The 22,492-nt window shown below is 45.7% G+C and overlaps 1 protein-coding gene across 3 annotated transcripts in view; it reads left to right on the top strand.

The window, feature by feature from the left end:
- The first annotated feature begins 29 nt into the window (after nucleotides 1-29).
- The window catches only part of ADAMTS9 (ADAM metallopeptidase with thrombospondin type 1 motif 9), a 64,611-nt gene continuing 42,148 nt past the window's right edge, over nucleotides 30-22,492 (top strand). Inside the window, exons 1-12 of one of the 3 annotated variants that reach the window (XM_042823455.1) lie at nucleotides 30-176; nucleotides 289-683; nucleotides 2,019-2,178; nucleotides 12,882-13,168; nucleotides 13,346-13,429; nucleotides 13,530-13,651; nucleotides 14,047-14,087; nucleotides 14,194-14,299; nucleotides 16,066-16,212; nucleotides 17,054-17,195; nucleotides 17,481-17,585; nucleotides 21,832-21,977. In XM_042823455.1, coding sequence (XP_042679389.1) covers nucleotides 83-176; nucleotides 289-683; nucleotides 2,019-2,178; nucleotides 12,882-13,168; nucleotides 13,346-13,429; nucleotides 13,530-13,651; nucleotides 14,047-14,087; nucleotides 14,194-14,299; nucleotides 16,066-16,212; nucleotides 17,054-17,195; nucleotides 17,481-17,585; nucleotides 21,832-21,977 — 1,829 coding nt within the window. In that variant the 5' untranslated portion in view covers nucleotides 30-82. Of the gene's footprint in view, nucleotides 177-259; nucleotides 684-2,018; nucleotides 2,179-12,881; nucleotides 13,169-13,345; nucleotides 13,430-13,529; nucleotides 13,652-14,046; nucleotides 14,088-14,193; nucleotides 14,300-16,065; nucleotides 16,213-17,053; nucleotides 17,196-17,477; nucleotides 17,586-21,831; nucleotides 21,978-22,492 lie in introns of those variants that run through there. The other 2 variants (XM_042823457.1, XM_042823456.1) reach the window with 2 other exon arrangements.

Here is a 22,492-nt window from a genome sequence, read left to right on the forward strand (position 1 = left end):
AAAAAAAAAAAAAAAAAAGGAAAAGAAGAGCCTAAGCAAAGCGGGGGAAGGCTGCTCTCCTCTGAGGACAGCGCGCAGCACCATGCAGCTTGCGCCGCTGGCGCTGGCACTCACCACGCTCTTCATCGACGGCTTGAGGACGGGAGCGAGGAGGCAGAAGCTGCACCCCAGGCAAGGTACGGGGGAGCTCGGGGAATGGGAGGCGGCCCGGGGGTGCTGGGCTGCCGCCTCTGGGGGGCGAGGCGCCCGACTCCCCGCTCAGGGGCATGTGCCTCTCTTCCTTTGCAGCGAAGCTGCTGGAGAAGCTCAGCGAGTACGAGATCGTGACTCCTACCCGGGTGAATGAGTTGGGAGAGCCCTTCCCCACCGATGTCCACTTCAGGCGAAGGCGGCGGAGCACCAACGCTGCCCCCGACGCCTGGACGGCCGCCGCCGCCTCATCCTCCTCCCCTAAGGCTCACTACAGGCTTTCCGCCTTCGGGCAGCAGTTCCTCTTCAACCTGACGGCCAGCTCGGCCTTCATCGCCCCGCTCTTCACCGTCAGCATCCTGGGCGAGCCCGCCGCCGAGCAGCGGAACCTTTACGCCGAGGCTGCGGACACCGACGTGAAGCACTGCTTCTACCGGGGGCACGTCAACGCCCGGCCGCGGCACACCGCCGTCATCAGCCTCTGCTCCGGGATGGTGAGCCCCGGGTCCCGGCCCCGCCGGGCGCCCAGCGGCGGCGAACAGGGGCGGAAGCGAGGAGGAGGAGAAGGAGGAGCAGGCGAGGGAGGGTGGGCAGAGGGAATAGGGGCCGGCCCCTTTCCCCCGCCCTCGACTGGGGCTACGGGATGGGGCCGGCTCGCCCCGGTTTGGTCTTTCTCGCAGCCCACTTTTATTATCCCGTCAAACTGGGGGAAAGCCCTTCTGCTCCGCGGGTTTTGGGGCAAAAGTGCCACCCAGCGGCACCCCACCACGGAGATCACCGGGTGGGGAGAGCCCTATTGTAGAGCCCCCAGCAAACCGCCTGACACCGACGTGTGCCCCTAAATCTGGAGCGATGGCTGAGGGGTTCCCAGCAGTGCTGCCCTCAGAGCCTTCCTGCAGTGTGGCACAGAGATGTGAGCTCAGAGGAGATGAACGCAGGGTGCCTTGCAACCCGTCCTGGTGCTCTGCTACACCAGGGGATGTTGGCAGAGGGAAGAGCAGAAACTGCCCAGCAGTCTCCCAGGTCGTTGCATCCTCCTTGCACCCCGGAGTGCCAGCAAGGCACAGGAAGCAATGACTGCCTTGGGTACTCTCCCGGGAGGTCTCTGCTGGTCACTGCTCCTACCAGGGCATCCCAGGCTGACCATGTCATGCTGCTTCAGCTCCAGCCCCCGTCCCAGCAGGTTAGGCTGGGGCCTGAGCTGGGCTGGTGCACATGTGTGCCTGAGCAGGCCTTCTTCCAGCAGTATATCCCATGTAGTTATCCTGTTTCCTAGCCTAGGATGGCTAACAAGATGCTTTTGTCCTGGATGTTTTGTGGTTTGTTTTTTTTTTGTTTTTATTTTATTTTATTTTTTTTTTAAACCTCTCTGTATTCATATTCATATACAACTAACTGACAGTGCTTCCATACTGTGCACTAAAGCAGTGCACAGGGATTTCACTGTCTGGATGCCTCTCTTGGGTCCTCACATCTGAGTTTAAAGCCTGTTTCACGGAGAGCTGCTGCATGAAAAAATGGTGCAGTATGTTAGGGTTGTGCTGGAGCATTATGTCTCCTTGGGCAGGAGTGGTTCAGTCACTGGCATTGGGACAAGGTCTGGCAGGCGTCCCCCTCTCATATTCCCTCCTACAAATTAAAACCTTGCTTTTTGAAAGCTTCAGAGGGACTGCTGAAGGAGGCAGGGCCTGAGCAGTGTGATGGAGAGCTGCATTTCCAGCCTGTGCATTCACAGGGGTTGTTGCAGACCCAGCTCACCTACCTCCCTTGTTTAATGTTAGCCTGCTGCATGGCTTGTCATTGACCCTGTCCTTCTCTGTCCCTCTCAGCTAGGCACATTCAAGTCTGATGATGGGGACTATTTTGTAGAGCCACTGCTGTCACTTGAGCAAGAGTATGAAGAAGAGCACAACAAGCCACATCTCGTCTACCGACATCGGACACCTCCAACCAACTCTTCAGGGGACAGGCAGACTTGTGATACTCCAGGTACTCATTTTATTAATGTTCTTAATGACTTGGCCCTTACGAAAGAGAGCTGATTTGCAGTAAAATATCAACAGGTTTGTGTGGGGTAGAAGAGATGTGAGGTTGAGGATCCTTGTGGAGATGGTTCCGCGTGCGCTTGGAAGAGGCTTGCAGTGGTACTGCTGCCCTGAAGAGACGTGTGTGCCTGTGCTTTCTAGTAATTGGTTATGAGGAAGTTGTGGTCAGGAAAAAAATGTTATGGTTTCTGTTTCATCCCTGCTGTAAGGTTGGCAGGAGATCCTTCGGGCTGTCATGCCACAACTATCCAATGAGCCTTTTAACCTGCTTTCTGTTCCCACCTCCATGTAATTCCTAACCATCCCAATCTGATTTGCTCTCTGTCTCAAATTCCGTTTCTGTCCTTTTGATGACTGTTCTGTCTTGGTCTTGCTGTGTCCCCACTTGCCAGACCTGGCTGCAAGTTGCAATGGCTTCTTTCTTTATAATGAAAATGAAAAGGTACTACCACCAACCCTGGCAGTTCTGCCCTTATTAATCACTTTTCCATGGTTCATTCTCAAAGGCTCTTTTTTTTTTTTTTTTTTTTTTTTCCTTGTGGCCCTTCCTCCACCAGCACCATCTCCCTGACCTCTTCACTCCCTCTTTCTAGTCTTTGCACATATGAAAGAGCACAAGCCTTTTTATCTCCTCTTCACATGCCTTGGTGAGCAATAGCTTTGCTCCTACTGTCCCTATTATCTGCAGTGGCCTCCTGCTGCTCTGTGCCTCCTTGACTTCCTGATTTTCACAAGTAATCCTCTCCTTTGGCAGTAAGGAACCTAAGTTCTCTCTGAAGAAGCTTACTCCTTCAGTGCCCCGTTTCACCTGCTGTCTCTCCCTCTTCCTTTGGCCTGAAGCTAGATCTGCAGGAGCTGCAAAGCCTAAATAGAGTAGACCTTGACTGGCTTCCCTTGCATGGGCTGAGAGTCTCTCACATGCTGCAGAGCAGGTGGAGTTCCTCAGGAAGCAAAATTAGCACAGGAAGAGAAATGTGGTGCTGGACTTGGTTTGTATTTAGCAGATGTGACTGGTTTGCCACCTGTACCTGTGGATTGTGGCCATGCTGTTGAGTTGCTCTTGTGCTTTGTGACAGTTTAGAGCTGATGTGCTAATGGCATATGTTTCATCTAGAAGACATGTAGATACGTGTCCACATGCAAACATGTACTGGGGGACAGTGGTGCCTCTCACAAGGCTGTTGTTGTCTGTTCTTCCAAGGGTTGCTGCTGGACTATGCCATTCTGGTTTCTCTCTTCCAGCTGTTTCTGCTCCCTTCTTTGAGATCAGATGCAGGAGACTCAGAACAGTTGGAAAGAAACACGGTATCTGGCACAATTCATCAGTAGCCCTTGGAGGAACGGAGCAGCAGATCACAGGACTCATTGAACTAAAGGTAGCTGGGAGGGCTATTGCTTGACTCTGTGTAGTTAAAACAGCTCACTGTATTTCTCCCCCCACTCCCTCCTTATATCATAGAATCATAGAATGGTTTGGGTTGGAAGGGACCTTTAAGATCATGTAGTTCCAGCCCCCCTGCTGTAGGCAGGGACACCACTCTATATGTATCATATATGAAGAGCATAGATTTTCGTAAGGAGAAAAATATTGCTCTTCACAAGTGTAATACTCTGTCCATGATATTACCTTCATGGTGTACCTATGTTCTCTTCTTTTCCAGAATACTTCTTGCTTGTCTTTCTTTCCTTTCTATTTTCAGTTGTTTGCTGTAGTGGAAGGAGGAGGTGTTTGCCTTCCAAATGCAGGTGTAAGAGTTCCAGGTAGCCATGATGATAGCATTGCTTTCCACCCCATCTTCCTCACCTTTGTCTCTTCTCCTTACTGCCATCCCTACCGTTGGAAGGGAGTGTTCTTTTGCTCAAAGAGGAAATTCATGCGAGGGAAGTCCAAGGTACCCACCCTACAGTGAGCATGGGAGATCGCCTTGCCAGGCAGCGGGGCTGTTAACAACGACCTTCTGATGGTGTTCTTCCTGGAAATGATTAATAAGCCACACATTGTGTGCCCTTACCGTGATGATGTAATTGTGGACTGCTTGTGGTGTTCAGGAAGAGTGTCCCTTGTGAGCTGATAGAGTGAGTAAAAGGCTTCGTTTCCAAAGGCCTCCTTTGTGCTCACTTTTTGTTTTCAGCATACTCAGGTCAACTTAGAAGAACAGGTATTTGATTTTGTTAAATTTTAATCAGCAGCTTCTGATAATTGTGTAGGTGCCCTGACAGACAGGACTCTGTGGAAGTTCGGAAAAAAGGCTTTTCTCCTCTGAAAGCTGATGGATACCAAATGCATAAACTCATGTAGTACACCAGCAGGGTCCCCGGCAATGCACTTCAGCCGTCTGGCGTACAGCTCAGCAGCTGCAATGAACACTTTGGACAGAGTTTTCCTTAGGGTAACGAGTCATGTCGTTTCAGTCATAGGAAATGGTGCAATTTCTCCTCCTTCCCTTCTTTTAGTTACTACCGTGAATCAATTTGTCATCTGGCCGAGGATCTGGCAGAATAATTAGCTGTGCTTTCCTGAGCAGCTCTGTCAGGATGAAGACTTGGCCAGGCGGCCGGCGTGACGTCACTGGGTGCAGCACCGCTACCACCCATCGCTTCACCATAGCGAGCTCTTCCGATCCATATTATTAATATCTGCCCTTTTGAGGTGGGGGAGGAAGAGAAAAGATATTCCGATCCTAAAAAAAGAAGAGAAGGAAGTTGCTCATTGCGGAGCTGGAGTGCAGAGCTTTCCTGAAGCTCTGCAGAGGAACCATCTGACTGGGATGATAAAAGGCACGGAGTCACATCCTGGGGTGCTGTGGGATGCTGAGGCTGTGACCAGCTGGCCCTGTGACCTCCTGCTGGGAGCTGCCTGGCGAGAGCTTCCCTGGAAGGCACACCTTCAGTTCTGCTGTCTTCTTCTCCCCCTTTTTTTTTTTTTTTAAATCTCATATTTCTCATGTTGTTGTTTTTTTTTTATTATTATTATTTTTTTTTTTAAACTGAGTAACGCTGCCTGTTGGCCACCCCTTGTTCTCAGACAGGTATGGCCTCTACCTGGTGGGCCCCATCTACTACAGCTGCCCATGGCCAGCAGCATAAATGCAGGAGTTGGACATTTTTGCTGCAAGCTCAGCTGTTTCATTGCTCCAAACTTTGCAAATTCCTTGTAGCTTTTACTGTGACCCTCATGCAGGATTCCTTAATGAACTCTTTCGGGCAGCTCCTACTTTGCTCCCACTGTGTTTGCATTTCTGCTCTCCTGATTTCTGCTGTTTCCTCTAGAACTTTGTTAGCTAAATGCCTCCCTGCTCATGCCTCGTTTTTCATAATTATTTTATATCGAAGGCCCACCCGTGGCTGAGATGAATAAATCAAGGACTACACATTCAGTGAGCATTGGCTATTACTGAGGCTTTCATTTCTGGCCAGCCCTGCCCATCCTGAGGCTGATGTTGAATGTGGGCTCAGGGCTGGGAGTAAGGAACTTGCACAAAGACCCGGCTCCTTAATGAGAACACTTCAAATAGGAATATCCACTGCAGGCAAAACTCCTCATGCAGAAGCAGCAATAACACTCTGAGGGTGCCAAACTAGTAGGAAGATGATTAGAGCTTTTCCTCTTTTTGGAGGAGAGCCAGAGGGCTGCAGCCAAGGCACAGGCCTTCCAGCAAGGAGTGTTGCAGTGGTGAGATGCTCAATGCAGGCTCCGAGGAGAGCAGGACAGGGCAGATGTTGTATCTGAGCTGGGCTGGCTCTGCCCAGTGTGCTGTGAGGGGAGATGTGAAAGCCCTATGGCTTTGCTTTCAGGGGGAAAAAGCCCTGTACTGGGCACAGTCTCCAGGCTTGGCACATCCCATTACCTGCCAACAATGGACACAGGAGGGTCCCAATTTCACAGCTGGGTATTTAGTCATAAGGTGTTGAAATAGTCAATTTGCTTTCTTGGGAGGCAGCATTTTGCCTCTGGCTTCTGCAGCCAGGCATGGCTGGTCTGGGAAGTCGTGCAGTCGTTTGGGCAAGGAGGAGGAGAGAAGTGCGTGTAAGCTGTGTTGAGAAAGTGGCTTTAGTAAGTATAAGACAAATTAACAGTGTGAACCAGATATTGCTGCTGAGCTAGCGTGACGCAGGAATGAAAGGTAATATGTCACTGATTTTTTTGTTGTTGTTGTTGATTAATGAGTAATTTGTAATAGATTACTCTTTCGTAGTAACTTTAACAACCCTTCCCACTGAGCACGGCACTGGGGAGTCACCAAAGCAAAGAGGTGCAACCCTGTGCCTTGGGTGATCCCATGCATGGTGCTGCCAACTCAGAGACTGCAACCTCACTCCCGTGTGATAATTAGCATCCACCTACTCAGCCCTTGCTGGTGGTTGTTGTCTCTTCTGAGAGACATGGGAGGTCATTGGTGGATCACGGCGCAAGCTTTCTGCTGCCATGACCCCAGTGCTGTGGCTGGGGGATGTGGTGGGAGCTGGGTGCCATGGGTAGAGCCTTGCTTTGTCCTGTCTTGTGTTGTGAGTTAGTGTTGTATCTCCTGCCTGCGTCTGTTGTGAGGTGTGCATCATTGTGAGAAATGACTCTGGTGGGGGATGGGGCTGAAGAGGGCAGCAGTGGAATGCCTCACAGGCATTCTGTTGAGCATTTGTTACATTCTGATTTTATACAGGCGGAAACCTTGAATGTGTTTTCCATAGGGTTCAGTGTTCACAATCCTGCTAGTCTTGAAACCCTGGATACTTTGCATCAAACTGGGTGAAGCCTCTTCACATTTTTGCTGTTTCTTTTGGCCTGTTTGTCTTGCCTCCAGCCATGGTCTTGTTTTGGTTTTCAAGCCCGTGATCCAGCAGTATTTCACATGCTGAGGTTTTTGGTTTCCAGGCAGGTCTTCAGGCAAGTTCTGTACTGCTGGATCTCACGTAACTGGGGTTGCAGAAGATCTGCAGGGAGGTTTTCCTAAGCCTTTGCTTCCAGGTTGAGCAATCCTTGAGCTCTTTCAAAAGTCTGTTTAAGCTGTCAGCTCTGCTTTTGGCTTCAGGGTAATACATTGACTTCGTTCTTTCCTTCTGAAAAGTTTATCACTTTAAGGAAGTGAGCTGTAATTTATAGTAAGAGAGTAATTATTTCAGGTTTCCTTCCCTCCCAAAAGCAGCAAACGAGAGTTATGTCACAGGTCCTTATGCTAATGTAATTAATTCTATTTCTGGCCTCCCATTGAGGTAATAGCACAGCAACAGCCAACTACTGCTTAGTTAAATGGGCCTGGGATGTCCAACACAAGCCTTTCCCATACTGAGATGGGGAAGGGATTGGGCTGTAATGTTTGTGCTACCTGACTGCGGTGTGAGTGAAATAGGACTTAAACAGGCTTCGGTATAAAAGAATTGGATCACCATTACTGATGCAGATCCTGTAATTGCAAAGTGCGTTTGTTGTAAGCCGGGTACATGCCTTTTGTTGTTACTTGGCAAGAAAGGTTGTTTCTGTAACAGTGGAAGACCAGCGCTGTGACACACTGGTATTGATTGATTATTGTTTTGCAATTTCCATGTGGTTAAGTTATTCTCCTGGAATCAAAAGGGATGTCCTTGCAGTTTTGCAACTACTGTTGCATTGTCTCTGAGGATGCCTGCTGAAGAAGAGGGGTGGGTGAGGCAGGGAGCTGTTACTTTGGTATTTTCCATCTCTACCCCCTGGCATATCCTAATGAAAGCAAACATGCTGACTGTTCTGTAGCTTTTCTTCCCACATGCCTGTATTGTCATTAACAGCATCCCTGTGGCCAACTGCTAGGCCAAGTTTCTTTCTTCCTAATGGGATGTTTGTTCTCATTATATGGAGCGCCAGCACAAAGATGTGGTGATCTCAGTGTTGTTTTTTTACTGATGTTGATTGGTACTGCATGGTTTGAGGTGTCACTAGATGTGAAATCTGTTTTGTTGCTGTGGCCACCAAACAGGAGTCTTATATGTTGAAAGTTGCATGAAGAGCAAGGCAGTGAGCACAGGGCTTGGGTACTCAGGGCAGAGGCCAGGCCCAGCAAGTGCATCTTCGGAAGCTCTGCTGGCAGATTTGGTGAGCCCAAAGGCAGCAGTCCCAGCTGATGTCCAGGTGTGCTGGCACTCCTGAAGCAGTGGGTTATGGAACTGGTACGAGTGAGTTTCTGTGCTGTAACTGTGTCAACCATCCTTTAAACCAGTTTTGTATCAGTTCAGTGGTGCTTTTGTGCCTTGCAGTTGCGAGATGCAGCTGTTTAATTATTTTGTCTGTAAAATCACCTTGAATCATTTTCCCCCATGTGCTCAACTTGCATGTGCCTTCAAAAGGCAATTTACTGGTTTGTTCATTAATCTAGTTCCTGTCTGCTGTGCAAAATTGATAGCTTTCACGTACAACTTCTACCTTAGGCAAAGAAAAATTCTTTAAAGCCAGAATGCATTCTCTCATACTCATACATCATTAAGAAAGGAAATGTCAGGAGTATGTGTGGTCCTTGGTGCTTGGATGGTGTAAAAACAGAGAACATTTTTCTTTCAATGGGACATTGATTGGTTCTAACTGCAGGAAGAAGGGTGGGATCATAACAAGGTTGAGTTCAGCATCTCTACTGAAGTATTTTTCTTGGCCTCCTCTACAAGATGGGAGACTTAGCAGGACTGTAGGGTGGGCTGGTGGGACTGCTCTGCATCATCTAAACTGCTTATGGAGCTGCAGTGTTGCTTGCTGGCCTTTGCATATTTTAATTTATGACAGATGCCAGGCAATGGACTTGTCCTCCCAAAGCATCACAGTATTGAAGTGGAGCAAAGCAAGGTCCTCACTTCCCCTTGCCTCACACTTCCACCCTGGCTGCTGTCCCAGTGGGGCGAGAAGCTGCCAGCAGCCGAGGGAGCTGTGCTCTGCTCTGGGTTGTGCTGCTGTAACAGTGAGGTTGCGATAGACGCAGCAATAGCCGTGGCTTCAGCAGCCACTGTTGAAACCACTTTGGGCAGAAAATTTGGGCAAGTTGACTGTGGCCGGAGCTTGTACCAAGGCTCTGGGCGCAGATGGGGCGCAGGCTGCTGCAGGGAGCCTGGCTGAATCTTGATCTGCTTAACGAAAGTGTGCAATAAATAGTTAACTTCCAGACTGTGGTGTTATCATCTGCAGGGCTGGATCAGAGCAGTTCTATGCATGGTACAGTACAGCCACAGAATAGCAAAATTCACGTTAAAAATCCTTTCTATCAGGGAGCGATCATTAATGTTATTAGCTCAAGAAATAGATTATTTTTCCCTCTTCTGCTTTCTCTTATTTTTTTTTTCCTTCCCTTGCCATGTGCAGCTCTCATGAACTTGGAGCTGAGCTGGAATTGCTTTCACTGTCACATGTCTTATTTAATTGTGCAAATTGCTTTCTATTCCAAGGACAAGTTAATGCAGAAATGGAAAGGATTAGAACTGCTGATTGCTGTTTCTTTTAATTTTTGGTTTTAGCATAACAATAGCTACTATTTCAAAAGCAGTCCCTGGCTCTGCCTTGTCACCCTTCCATGCAGGGAAAGTACTGGGGTAGGGCCTGATTCTCCCCTGCCCTCTCCCTGAGGAATGATCCAGTAACCATTACTCAGTGGGGATTGTCTGTAAATCAATCCCATGAACTCTGGGCTGAGGCTTCTTGAGCAAGCCAGCATAAATAACATGGGTTGGAAGATGCCGTCAGGAAGGGACGTCCCTGTTCACAGTGAATGTCACAGGATTGGATGTATTTTTTAAGTTTCACATAATAAAAGGAAGAAACCAAGCTTAAAAAAAAAGAAGAAGGAAAAGAAACATAGATGCTTTCAGGTTTGTCTAAAGACAGTGCAACTACTGAGTGTTGCCTTAGAAAAGCAAACATTAAAATGGACATTATCCCAACAGCTTTTAACCACTTTGGAAATTAGTATTAGCTGTTGAATGAGAGCACAGGCTAGCTTTGTACTTGAATTATTGGTCTGTAGTTTGCGTGGTTTTGAAGTGTTTCTCTGTTCATTAGGGTTTTGTTTCTTCAGCAAATTGAAGAAAATGTTTGGATACTTAAACCCACTCAATCACTGCCATGTGTAGGTAGATGTTTTTCAGGTCATCTGCCAAGGCTGAGAGCTTGCCAAGCAAACGGTTTTGCTTCCTGATTTCTGTAAATATATTAAAGGCAAAACCAGGTGGGAAAGTATCACACCCTGTTCTGGTGTTGTGCGTTGCGGTGGGAAGCTGGCGTCATAAAATTATAGTTTTCTTGTGTGGCGTGGGAGTTTTCCACTCATGCTTAATTAAACTGCAGCAGGCTGCCCCATTCAGGAAAAGCATTTCTGTTGTGTTGTGGCCGTCGTAACAGCGTGAGAGATCAGCAGCATCAGGCACATGAGGTGCTGGCAGTCCTGTGTGCAGCTCCCAGTAAGGCTGGCGGGAGTTTTCACGCATGGGTTGAGAGCAGTACACTGCCATTAGGGTTTAATCTTTTACAGGTGAATGTGCACCAGCCCTGAGTGCAGTTATATGCAAGATGGGTGAAGATAACACTTGCTACTACCAAAGTCCAGGAGGGGCTTTACGTGCAGGGTATCCCCAATCAATTACACTTGGTTTTACAGTAACTAGTTTGGCAAACATGCTATACATGACTGGTATCCGGATATCGCGCTCTAAGTGCTGGAGCAGCTTCATACATGGAAAAAATATGTTCACTTTTGAAGGGATGAGTTGTGTGTTGGATTGAGGGGACACAATGATGTTGTACCAGCACTGTGCAAGACTTCTGTAACGAGGAAAAAGGTGGCTTTCCTCTGTGCTGGGCAGTGCAAGCCTGGTGAGCATGGATTAATTCCTTTGAATATCTCCAATGTAACAGGTGCAACCACAATGAGTCCTTGACTTTTCCCTCTTCTTTTGCATTCCTCCACACTGAGGGCTGAGCATCTTGCAGTCCCTCATGCATTCTTTCCTCAAGTACCTGACTCTTTTGGAAGCTAGTTGTTTACGGGGGAAATTAAAGCTACTGGCCAAGAATACTGAGGGAGGGCACACAGCATGCAGAGGACTGGGAGAAGAGCTGAGGTTAGCGCTTTCTCCACCCTCTGGTCTTCCTCTCACCTATAAGTTATTTGTATGCAGAGTTGGCTTCCCGCACTGATTGGCACTGCAGAAGTCAGGATAATGTCACGGTTGCCCACGAAGCCATGCCAGCATGAGAGCAAACCTTGCCAGCACAACGGCATTGATTAGTGCAGAGGAACTAGGGCAATCCAATTATAACCACAAATGCCATTGGCTTTCTCAAATTCTTACTCGAATAACTGTGGACTTTCTGCTGTGTTAAGGTGGTCTGGCCTATATCGAGAAAAGGGGAGTTCACAAAGCTTAGCTAGTGCAGAGTAAATGGAATTTAATTCTTAAATACTCCACTGTCTATTTACATGTGGGGAAAAATGTTTTTTTGGATGGATAGATGTTAGCCAACCCCTTTGCCTGCCGTGATATTACAGTTTGTATTTCATAGTTCTTTTTTTGGAAATTATTACCAAATATCCTAGAAGGAAACTACACATCAAAAATAGCTAAGAAGTTTCTTATCATTTAAATCTTGTTTGAACATTGAATATTCCTTTGTTCCCTAATATTATGCTTCCTCTAACCTACTCAGCAGGTCAGATAAGGAAATGGGATATTTTTCACCAGCATGACTAAATTAAACTAAAGCTACAAAGACTGCGAGGGCTGTAGCCTGGAGTCTTAGATGAGTCGTTCAGATCTGGCTTTATATTAAATGCAGAAGCGAACAGACTCTCGTGGATGAATCACATTCAATTAGCAACTTCCTATGATGAAACGATTAAAAATTAAGTGGCATCAAATAAGACTGATTTTGCTCTTACATTTAAATAATGCTATAATTACACACTAATCAGATGGTAAATCTTAATTGTACATGTTCCATATGTTTTATTTGCCTGTTCTCCCTCTTTACTCTGTCGTCTTTGTGTCAGCATGGAATATATTTTCAGGCTGCTTTTATGTTTGGCCTAATTGAATATCAAAAGCAGTATATGTGAAACTTCCTGAATTCTATTCTTTAGCCAGTGGCAGCTGTGCTATTAGATGACCTTTACCATTCCTGTAGCACGGAATAATAAAGGAAGGGGGAGAATTGAAGCCCAGCCATGTTATTGTTAGAGACAGAAATAAATCATATATAATTGCTTCACTATGAAGGCCAAATCCTGCCGTCCTTCATGCCTGAGCTAGAAATACAGGATTTGAACCTTTGTTTCCTGTGGTTTCCTGGCCACCTTGGACGTGCCCAGAATCCCCACACCATAGTGGCTAATTACCATCATTGGACTTGGGGCAAACAAGTCCAACCACATCCTGGGTCCTACGGTGGCCCCACTGCCTGAAAACCATCGCTTGCAGTGTCATTGGCTTCAGTGAGGTTACCTAAGCCTTTAAAAGTTAACAAAAGCCTCAGATTTTGGACAGCCTGGTGGGCTTCCATGTAGGGCTTCTGCTATGGTTAGCTGTTTAGAACAAGTTTGCTTAATGGTTGGTTGAAGTAAATAGATATTGTGACATAAAATGCATGGATTATCATCTGTATTCGCTCCAGGATGTACTTTATGTTTGTCTGCTTTTTAATCATAGATCACGAACATAGTCATAAAAAGAACAAGCGGAAACACTGGAGAAAACAATGGGTAGAAAGCAGCTTATTATCTGACACGGAAATGTTGAAACACAGCGTGGAAGTGAATCCGTTTTCTGCAGATAGCGATGAGACAGGGAATGTCAGTGAGAAGAAGAGCCACAGAAGAACAAAGCGGTTCCTCTCCTACCCTCGATTTGTGGAAGTGATGGTGGTGGCTGACAGCAGGATGGTTGCCTACCATGGGGCTAATCTGCAGCACTATGTCCTAACGTTAATGTCAATAGTAAGTATTCAGCTGGGCAGAGAGGTTCGCCCACTGTGCCCAAAGATCTTACTTTGGGCTGAATTTTTGTGTGATACCAGCAGTTTGCCTCAGCTAGGTATGGAGATAATGCCAAGATCAAACGTGCATTGTCTTACTTGCTTCTTGAATAACATTGAGTATTTCTTCTTAAAACAGGTGGCTTCCATCTACAAAGACCCAAGCATTGGAAATTTAATTAATATTGTTATTGTGAAGCTGGTTGTGATACATAATGAGCAGGTAATGGAAGTGGTTTTCTTCTCCTTCTGTTTACAGTGGCATTTGTAGTGGGCCTTGTGATGAATGACTGAATACCTGCTTCATGTCTCTCGCTTTCTAGGATGGTCCTGCAATATCCTACAATGCCCAGACAACTTTAAAAAACTTTTGCCAGTGGCAGCAATCTCAGAACCACCCTGAAGGAAGTCACCTGCAGCACGATACAGCTGTGCTTGTCACCAGGTATGGTGAATAGTCTCACGAAGACCATAGCCAGTCACGTCAGGCTATTAGTATGTCAGAGCTGTAGCTGTGTGAAACATTCAGTTTTCAGTGTGAGCGTAATAACATGCAGTTGTGAAAGCAGTGTGATTATGAGCATAATTGGGATAACGTGTCCACCATAGTTGTGGATGACAAGTTCAGGACTGCCCGGGGACTGACCAAGTTTCAGCATGGGGTGAAACCCTCTGGCTGGGAAAGAGCTGGTTCTGATTTCTGCTGAATGATACGACACAACAGCATGAGGAGGTCTGGTGGACAACCAAGCAGTGTTTATGAATGTTTTTATTATTGTTCTTGTACTTCAACTCGCTGCTTCATTGAAAATTAATATGTCAGGTCTGTTCTGCTTTCAGACAGGATATATGCAGAGCGCATGACAAGTGTGATACTCTGGGTAAGGAAAACCTTTTCTTTGTAATTTAAAAACAGTGTCAGTTGCCTGTGCTGAACTGTGGGCAGTGTTTCTTTTTTCTATTGTAAATCTCTGTGTTCTCTTCCAGGTCTGGCAGAGCTGGGCACTGTCTGTGACCCCTACAGGAGCTGTTCAATTAGCGAAGATAACGGGCTGAGCACTGCTTTCACAATAGCACATGAACTTGGCCATGTGTATGTTTTATGTAAATACATTTACATTTAAATAGCTTGAGATTTATGTTAGCTTAGGCTTGCCAGCCAGGCTGTGACTTGGTACCCACTGAGCCTAATTATTTGAGAGGAGATAAATGTACTTGGGTAGAAGGTGTACTACCTGGGAAGATTAAGCTGTGATGTGACTTGGAGGCAGTGGAGTGCTACAGAGTTTATCTTAGAGATACAAAACCAACAGATCCGTGTTTTGGGAAAGAGCATTTGACAGTATCACACAAAACTCCTAAGCAGGGGAGGAGAGGTAACAAAATATCTTGTTGTCTTGTAATATCTTGTAGTATGTTGTTTCTATGTGCAGATGTCAGTAGGAACTTCTGCAGCCATGGTGTCTTAGCCGTGAGGACAAGCTGGCTTTTTGGCCAAGATTGGGAGGTGCTGAGTGCCTTGGGGAGGACCTGTGCAAGAGATGTGAGGATAGCACAGCAGTTATGCAAAAGGGGGATTTACCCAGCACATCTGGCAGCTGGTTGGGATGTATAAATGAGCCTGACCCATCTGCTGAGCCATTTCACTAAGGCAAATCTCACACTAGTGGGTATGCCAGCAGAGGTGCTGTCATTCAAGATTCACCTCCTCCAGTGGAAATTCTCTTGACTTTGAGAGTGAGCAATGAGACAATCATTTTAGCTCAGGTAATCTTTTACCCCTAGATAGGGCCCTGTTGGGAAGCTGGTTCAGTGCAACCTCACGCCTGGTTTGCAGCGGAAGCCTGTAGGTGTGGGATGGATGAGTACTCAGGAACAGATTGCTTGTTGTTTTACACTCCCCTTTTCTGCATGGAGGGCTGGTTCAGATGTTCTATTTTTAACATCAGTAGCATTTGTTTAAATGAGATTTCCTGACAAAGTTGCCTAAGGCTTTGCTTTCCTCACACCTCAGCTGTGGCTAATTCCCTTGCTAGCATTGCCTCAGTGTTGCTGGGGGGTTAGCAGTGCTCCCAAGCAGGAAATGCCTCTTTGCTCTTTTGCAGGGAGCAGAGGCAAGGTGGTTCACTGGAGGTAATCTTAATGGGATATAAACTCCCCGGCCTTCAGGCACGGGATCACACTGGGTCATTTCCCCTTTTCTACTTCAAACAGCAAAGCAGTTTAAGCCTTTCTGTCTCCGTCGCATATTTGCCGCATTCTTCAAAACATCATGTGCTGCAAACTTCATGTGGGTTCGTGCTGATATTCGATGGCATTTTGTAAACCTGCCACATAAAGTGTAGGAGCCAAGTCTGTCCCCATTGCAGCCCATTTCACAGCCTGCATAGGGTGCAGCCCATGTACATGAGGGACTTTGGGCTCTGGCTTTCAGTAGGCTCGAGTCATCCCTCTCTTTTGGGGACTTACACTTGGCTTTTTGGCTCAATTCCAGAGAACTTGCCATTTTTGTGAAGGTGAAGACAGGGTCTGGACCATCAGCTGGAAAGGAAACCACAGCTGCGGTTGTGTTATTCTGAGCTCCCAAAGGACTTGTCTGGCTGAACATGGGCAGTGGAGAGCTTAGCGGGGTGCTGCAGGGCAGTGCTAGGAATGCAAACGTTCTGAAAGCATTTCAGTTGTGCTTGTTGATGCTTATGAATATGTGAATGTTAATACTTTTATTCTGTAGTGCCTATTTGCAGGGAATCTATGAAAATCTATTGGGTTTACTTAGTTCGCACTATTGCTCGTTCTATGCTGGATACTTGCTCTTCATCTTTTCTTCAGTTGAATTTGTCACTGTTGTGTATCTCTTAGATTTAATATGCCTCATGATGACAATCATAAGTGCAAAGAAGATGGAGGTAAAAATCAACAGCACGTCATGGCACCAACATTGAACTTCTACACCAATCCATGGATGTGGTCAAAATGCAGTAGGAAATACATCACTGAGTTTCTGGAGTAAGACTTTCCCTGTGTGTTTTTTGGGCTGTTTTTTGCATGTGCCTGTATCCCATGGGGTTCTTCAGTTAATGTGAAATCCTGGTGTGCAGTGTTTGGAGGAAATAAGAGGGATTTGTGTGTGCACACATCCTTTACATAGAACAGGAATGCAGCCCTGGCATCCAGTCCCTGCCAGTTCAGCCTCGTGATAAGCTGGCAAGGACTGGCCTGTCTAAGGGAAGGAATAAGTCTTCCCCCATGGATGTTGCTCTTAAGGAATGTGTGTTCTCCTCTAACCTGAAGAGTGAGTTCTCCAAGTCCTGTGGCCCACATACAGGGCTATATTTTAGGAGGCAGATTGAATCTGCCTTTCTGCTCCGGAGGTCAAGCTAAACACCTTGCTCTAGTCCATCATGGAGACACTGTTGAAGGAGCCCTCAGGTCAGCTTGGTGCACAGTGATCACCCACTTTGCCATGATGCCTTCCATGAGATGTGATGGGAAGCAGAACAAGACCCACAGTGGTGCCATGGCAAAACCGGAGGCCCAATCCTTTGGGTGCTGATCAGTTATTTTTGTTCTAAAACTGTTCTAAGGCTTGCTCAGAAATCAAAACCATGCTCAGACCTGCTTTTGTGAGGGTAGCTGGCTGCACTGTGGTATAAAGTTGTTAGCACAGCATGAGGAAGGGATGGTGAATGGGGAAGCAGCTTCCTACGCTCCTGTGCTGGAGCCTGCAAAAGCTGTTCAACTTGGGAAGCCTGGTGCCCATCTGCCCTGAGGCCAGTTCAGATAAACACCAATGGATTGTAGTCTCACCACCTCCTGTTTAACTCCATTTTTCTGCTCTGTGTTGTAGCACTGGCTATGGGGAATGTCTGCTTGATGAGCCTACATCAAGAACTTACGCTTTGCCTCAGCAGCTCCCGGGGCTCATTTATGACGTCAATAAACAATGTGAGTTAATTTTTGGACCCGGATCCCAAGTGTGCCCATATATGGTAAGTGCACTTCCACACTTTGGTCTTTCTGGTGTTGCCAGAGCGTAATAAGTCTGCCCAGGGTTGGGTGAAGAGGGTAAGGGGCTGGTGTGAAGGCTGCTCCCACCAGCTGGTCCTTGGTTTCCCCGGCTGCAGAGATGGGGCTAGCCATGAAGTTACCGTCGAGCTTGTGATTAAGTGATGGATCCTAGGAGGATAACTTCATGAAGGGCCATCTATCCTGTAGGGCGTGTGGCACATAAGAAGAATTTATTCATATTTTGATGTTTTCAATATCTTAAGCAGATGCAGTGCCGGCGACTTTGGTGCATTAACATTGATGGTGCACACAAGGGATGTCGTACCCAGCACACACCTTGGGCTGATGGGACAGAGTGTGAGCCTGGAAAGGTCTGTAACACCTGGTGGTTTGCATTTCCTGGGGGTCAGGCTGAGTGTATCAATCAAATATCCCAATAATGGGATTAAAACGCACTGCACAGCGTAAAAGCAGGTTTAAAGCAGGTATTCTTTTTTGGAGTGCTTATTTTGTTTTTAAATTAATGCCCTTGAGTGAACTCTTGAGCAAAACTTCTGCGAAGTTTCCCAATGCTTTTATTAGAAATTTCCTATGTGATGTGAGTAATTAGTAATTTTGCTTAACATAAATTTGCCAACTGGCTTCTCATCCTGGCAACTTCAGAGTAAAATATAGAACTGGTTGACATTTTCTTTGTGGAACAGTTCTGGCAATAATTCATAGAAACTTTCAATTTTCATGTGCAGTGTTAGCTTCCAAGTAGCATTGTGGTTTCTAAATGAGTGTTTAGTTTTCAGTCATGCAGATCTCAAGAAAAATAGTTGGAAAAGAATTATTATTTTTTATTGAGATGCTTGCATTTTTTGAAGAACTGTAACTGGTTTCCCTCATTTTTGTCTGAAGAAAAGGTTTTTCCATCCAGCTCTAATAAGAAGCATGCCATTAATCTAAAAAGCATACCTCAAAACTTTGCTTTTGTGACTACTAATGGTAAAGAGTTAAAGTTTTCATTACCTAGGAAGACTCAACATCTTAATTCATAGTTATTGAAATGTATTTTAATCAAAATGTATCTTAGATATTATCTTAGATATAATATTCTGTAAAAGCTATGGATCTGAAAAGTCATTTGTTCAACCAACTTAACTGATGTCATTCAAGACAATGGGCCAAATGTATCAATTTGCCTTCCTTTCTCGTGGAAAAGAGCAGTCAATACAACTGTTTTTGTTGCTGAGGCTGTGCATTAGAGATGTGGTTGGAAATCCTACTCCTGTGCTATTCTTTGGAGCCAGTGGCTCACCAATATTTACTGCTTTGGTGTAAAATCTCCCCTATTTTAAGAATCAGGGTAAACCTTGTTACCCCAGGAGTTCCTCTGACTTCTTGTGTCCCTTTGCTTCTTGAGAAGGCCTTGTGTCATCAACTTCTCTGTGTGTGAGGTTGGGCTCTGTTTGCCAGTGAAATCTCAGAAATAACTGTTTTTGTTTTGAAATTCCAAAAACTGGGCTGCAGTCTTCTTCAGACAAGCCTTCAGTTACCTTCAGAGATTGCCCAGAGTGATATTCAAGCATCTACAGTTGAGCACACTTTTAGCTGGGAGGCTGAGTGCATCTGCATGGATCTTAAAGCCTCTGCACTGGAAAACATTTTACTCCACAGATTTAGCCAATCTGACAAGGCTAGGGAAATTTAGACAAATGTGACCTGAACTTCTTAACAGAGAACAGAAGGGCCTCTTAAGAAAAAACAACACACACCAATTATGTTTAGGCATTTGAATGTACTCTCAATAAAAGGGCTTTATGGAGTAATTCTCTTATCTCTCTGTTGATCTAATTCAAGCTTAAGGTTTGAATCATCATAAACTCTCTCCTCATAAGTGTTTTCTTGGTCTTGTGAAGTGCTGAGGTGTGATTCCAGAGTGCTTTTCCTTGGAATAAATCACTATTTTGGTACTCAGGGCGGCCAGAGGCCCCATCAAACTGCTGCTTGCTGACTAATGCCTTGCCTCAAGCCTACATGTTTAAAGTCCATGATATGTGGGTTGGCAGATGGAGAAAATACCATGCCTTTTTTATGGAGATATCTTTGGAAATGAGGGAGCCTGAATAGCTAAGACAAGTCTAGCAAAAATAGCTGGGATGGAGATTTAATCAGGCTCTAAATTTATTCTTGATTCAGGGGTACTAAAACAACACGGGAGCATTAGCTTATGCATATTTTGCATGTGAGGACACTGAATGTGATACCACTAACCCAAGCAATGAGCCCAGCCCGGAGTTTGGGTGAATACCATTCATGATGGCTTACAGTGTTACACAGCACCGATGCATTACGGGTTAGAAATAAATCACTGTGCCACAAAGAAAGAAAACAAAGAGGGTCGTAAACTTGGGCCTCGATCTCTTGTGGGTTTTGGGATTGTTTGAAGAATGGTAAAAGAAGAGTAGACGGAGGGTAATCATTTCTGTCTCCTGCCTTATGGGCAGCAGGTAGCGTATATGTTATGCATGCATGAAGCTTCACAGCACTTGTCTGCCCCCTGCTAATCTATTCAGCCAGAGTCAGCCCATGGATGGGAGCTGGATTTGGTGAATTATCTAAGACTCCTGCGAGAAGACAAAGGAAAGGAAAGTCTGTTATAGTGTCTCCTGTCCCTGCCATTGCTCTCCTGTTCAACTTTGTGTCCGTTTAAGTTATTTTGAACTTGCTCCAGACAAAAACTCTTTTATTCCCTTCATTGTCTGATCTGTAAGCTCATAGGAGAGAGAGCCCTGGCAGACTTTTTAGTTTTCTGTTGTAATTCAACATAGAAATTATTTTTGAAATACAAAAGGCATGAAGGCTGCACAGCCAGGCTATTCACAGCGTGGTTCCAAGAAACACCATTGCGTTTCCATAAGATAATCTTGCTGCTTATTTAAAACAGCTGCTCTTTTTCCTTCTTTTCTTTCTTTTTTTATTTTTTTATTTTTTAGTTTTTAACACCCTTGATTTGCTATCAATTCCAAACTCCCAGTTTTGAATAGAATCAAGAGATGTAGGTGATTTCCTGGTTAATTCTCAATCACAGGATGGAAATGTATAGGTCATATCACAGTTCAATAGCTGTGTGCATTCAGTAGTTAGCTATTCGGTCATCTTCTCTGGGTCAGTGGTGCCAAGCATGACTGTGGTTATACATTTAGCTGTGAGCATCAACGTGTCTGCAAGAAGTTCTTCTCTGGGACAGCACTTCTGTATTTATATCATGTGTTTCTGTATGCTGGTCATAGCTGTTAGATCTCTTTGGTGCTGACATGGGGGTCCCCATCTGCAGTTCTCAGCCCTCTAAATTTGCTGTTTTCCAGATAGGTTTCCCTGAAGTCTAAAAGAACAGGGTGAGCTCGTGGTTTTTCACAGTGAAACCTTTTGGCATTAGTGAAGGAGTTGGAAAAATGCAGCACAGCAGTAAATTTGACCCTCTTACCATAAAGATTGTCAGGTGTTTCAGAGTCTGACCAGCTTCTGGTGGGAGGAACTAAAGCATGGGCATGTTTTAGTGATGCATCTACATGTTTTTTCCTTTAACCCTCTGACCTAATCTGATTTTTGAGCAATCAGCAATGTTTGAGCTACATGTAATTGCAAAAATTTGAGCATCTGTTATCAGCTTAGCATATCTCTGGGAGTGAATCTGCATTAACAAGTGCTGCTTAGTGAGAGTGAAATCCCATTCTTCCATCCATCCATTTTGCTTAGCAGGGCCAGAACATGTCTCTCCCCTAGGTCATCCCTGTCAGTGCAGTTGTGCTAGCAGACACACTGCAAGGAGACACGATTTATAACATACAAACCAGGGACAGGGGCTTGCTGAGATAATTTAAACCAGTTTCACAAATGAAAGAAAGCAAGAATTATAGCTGGAAAACACAAGTGCAGACCAGACCTTGGCAAGTCAGGTTATGACTGAGTAAAAAAAAAAAAAAAAAAAAAAAAAAAAAAAACCAAACAAAAAAAAAAACATAACAAAAAAACCCCACAACTTTGGATTGAGGAATTCATTTTTCTTTCTTAATTTGCCCTTTGGATTGGGAAGCTTCCTTTCCCTCCTCTGTCCTGGGTTCTGCACAGCTGTGGGGAGGTTTGTGTTTTCTCTGTTATTTCCCTTTTGTCTGTCTCCTCTCCTGACACTTTGTGGTTCCTGCTGCTCTCCAGGAAATCGGATAAGCAGCTTTTCCAAAGTGCTGTGAGCACTGCCGTGCTGTTCGGCACCAGCAAGCAGGGAATATTTGGTAGATGTTGTTATCGTCGGTCATCCTCCTATAAATCACTGCCGTGGGCTCTGCAGATTGCCTTTGCTTCTCTGTCATTTTTTGTTTTATCAAAATGATAATAAGTCCAGGTTTGCTTTTTCACTGCAAAATAGTTCTTGCATTTTGATTGCTGATTGCTGGCATTCCCCTCCCTGGAAGCATTCAAAGCCAGGCTGGATGGAATTGTGAGCAACCCGGTCTAGAGGAAGGTTGGAACTAGGAGATCTTAACAGTCCCTCCCAACCCAAACCGTCCTATGATTCTATGATTTGACTCATCATGGCAAAGCCATGCAAAACTTCCCCATCTCTGCCCGCAGCACTGCCGTTACGGGATGTGTGTGCCCAAGGAGCGCGAGGCGCCGGTGGTGGATGGAGCCTGGGGCACCTGGAGCCCTTTTGGGACGTGCTCAAGAACCTGTGGCGGCGGCATCAAGACGGCCATCCGGGAGTGCAACCGGCCTGAGTAAGTGCCTAGATGTGGGGGTGAGGCTGAGTCATGGGTAAAGTGCACCAAAATGGGAGAGGGGGAAAGGAAAGAGCTGTCACGTCTGCATTAATTTATTACCTCCTGTTTTCCCACTTAATCCTGATGGTGTTTTTCTTCCCCTAATGATCAGAGGAGTTTAGGGTCAAGATGGGCTGTGGTTTTCATCCATTTTTCACCATTTTAGCCCTGCTCTGACTGCTTTTGCAGCTGTTCCTACAGGCTAGACCCTTTCTAGGCCTTTCTGCTATCCTACTGCAGCTCTGGCTGGTTTTGCAGCTTTTGGCTACATTTGCAGCTGATCCTTTATCCTGGTATGTTTCAGCTGGAGCAGACTAGCAAAATCTCTGTAGAAATCTGTGCCCCATTAGAAAGTTATGCTCAAAAACGTTTGTCATCAGCCTGAATTGCTAAATCTTGACCCATATGGAATGGCAGGGAATTTGGCCGTGGGCTTCAAGGAAAAGAATGTGTGAAATATTAATAATTGGTTG

Source organism: Centrocercus urophasianus, unplaced genomic scaffold (assembly GCF_019232065.1).
Source record: "Centrocercus urophasianus isolate 14NV4802_14NV808 unplaced genomic scaffold, USGS_Curo_1.0 seq_22, whole genome shotgun sequence".
In the NCBI taxonomy this organism is placed as follows: Eukaryota; Metazoa; Chordata; class Aves; order Galliformes; family Phasianidae; genus Centrocercus; species Centrocercus urophasianus.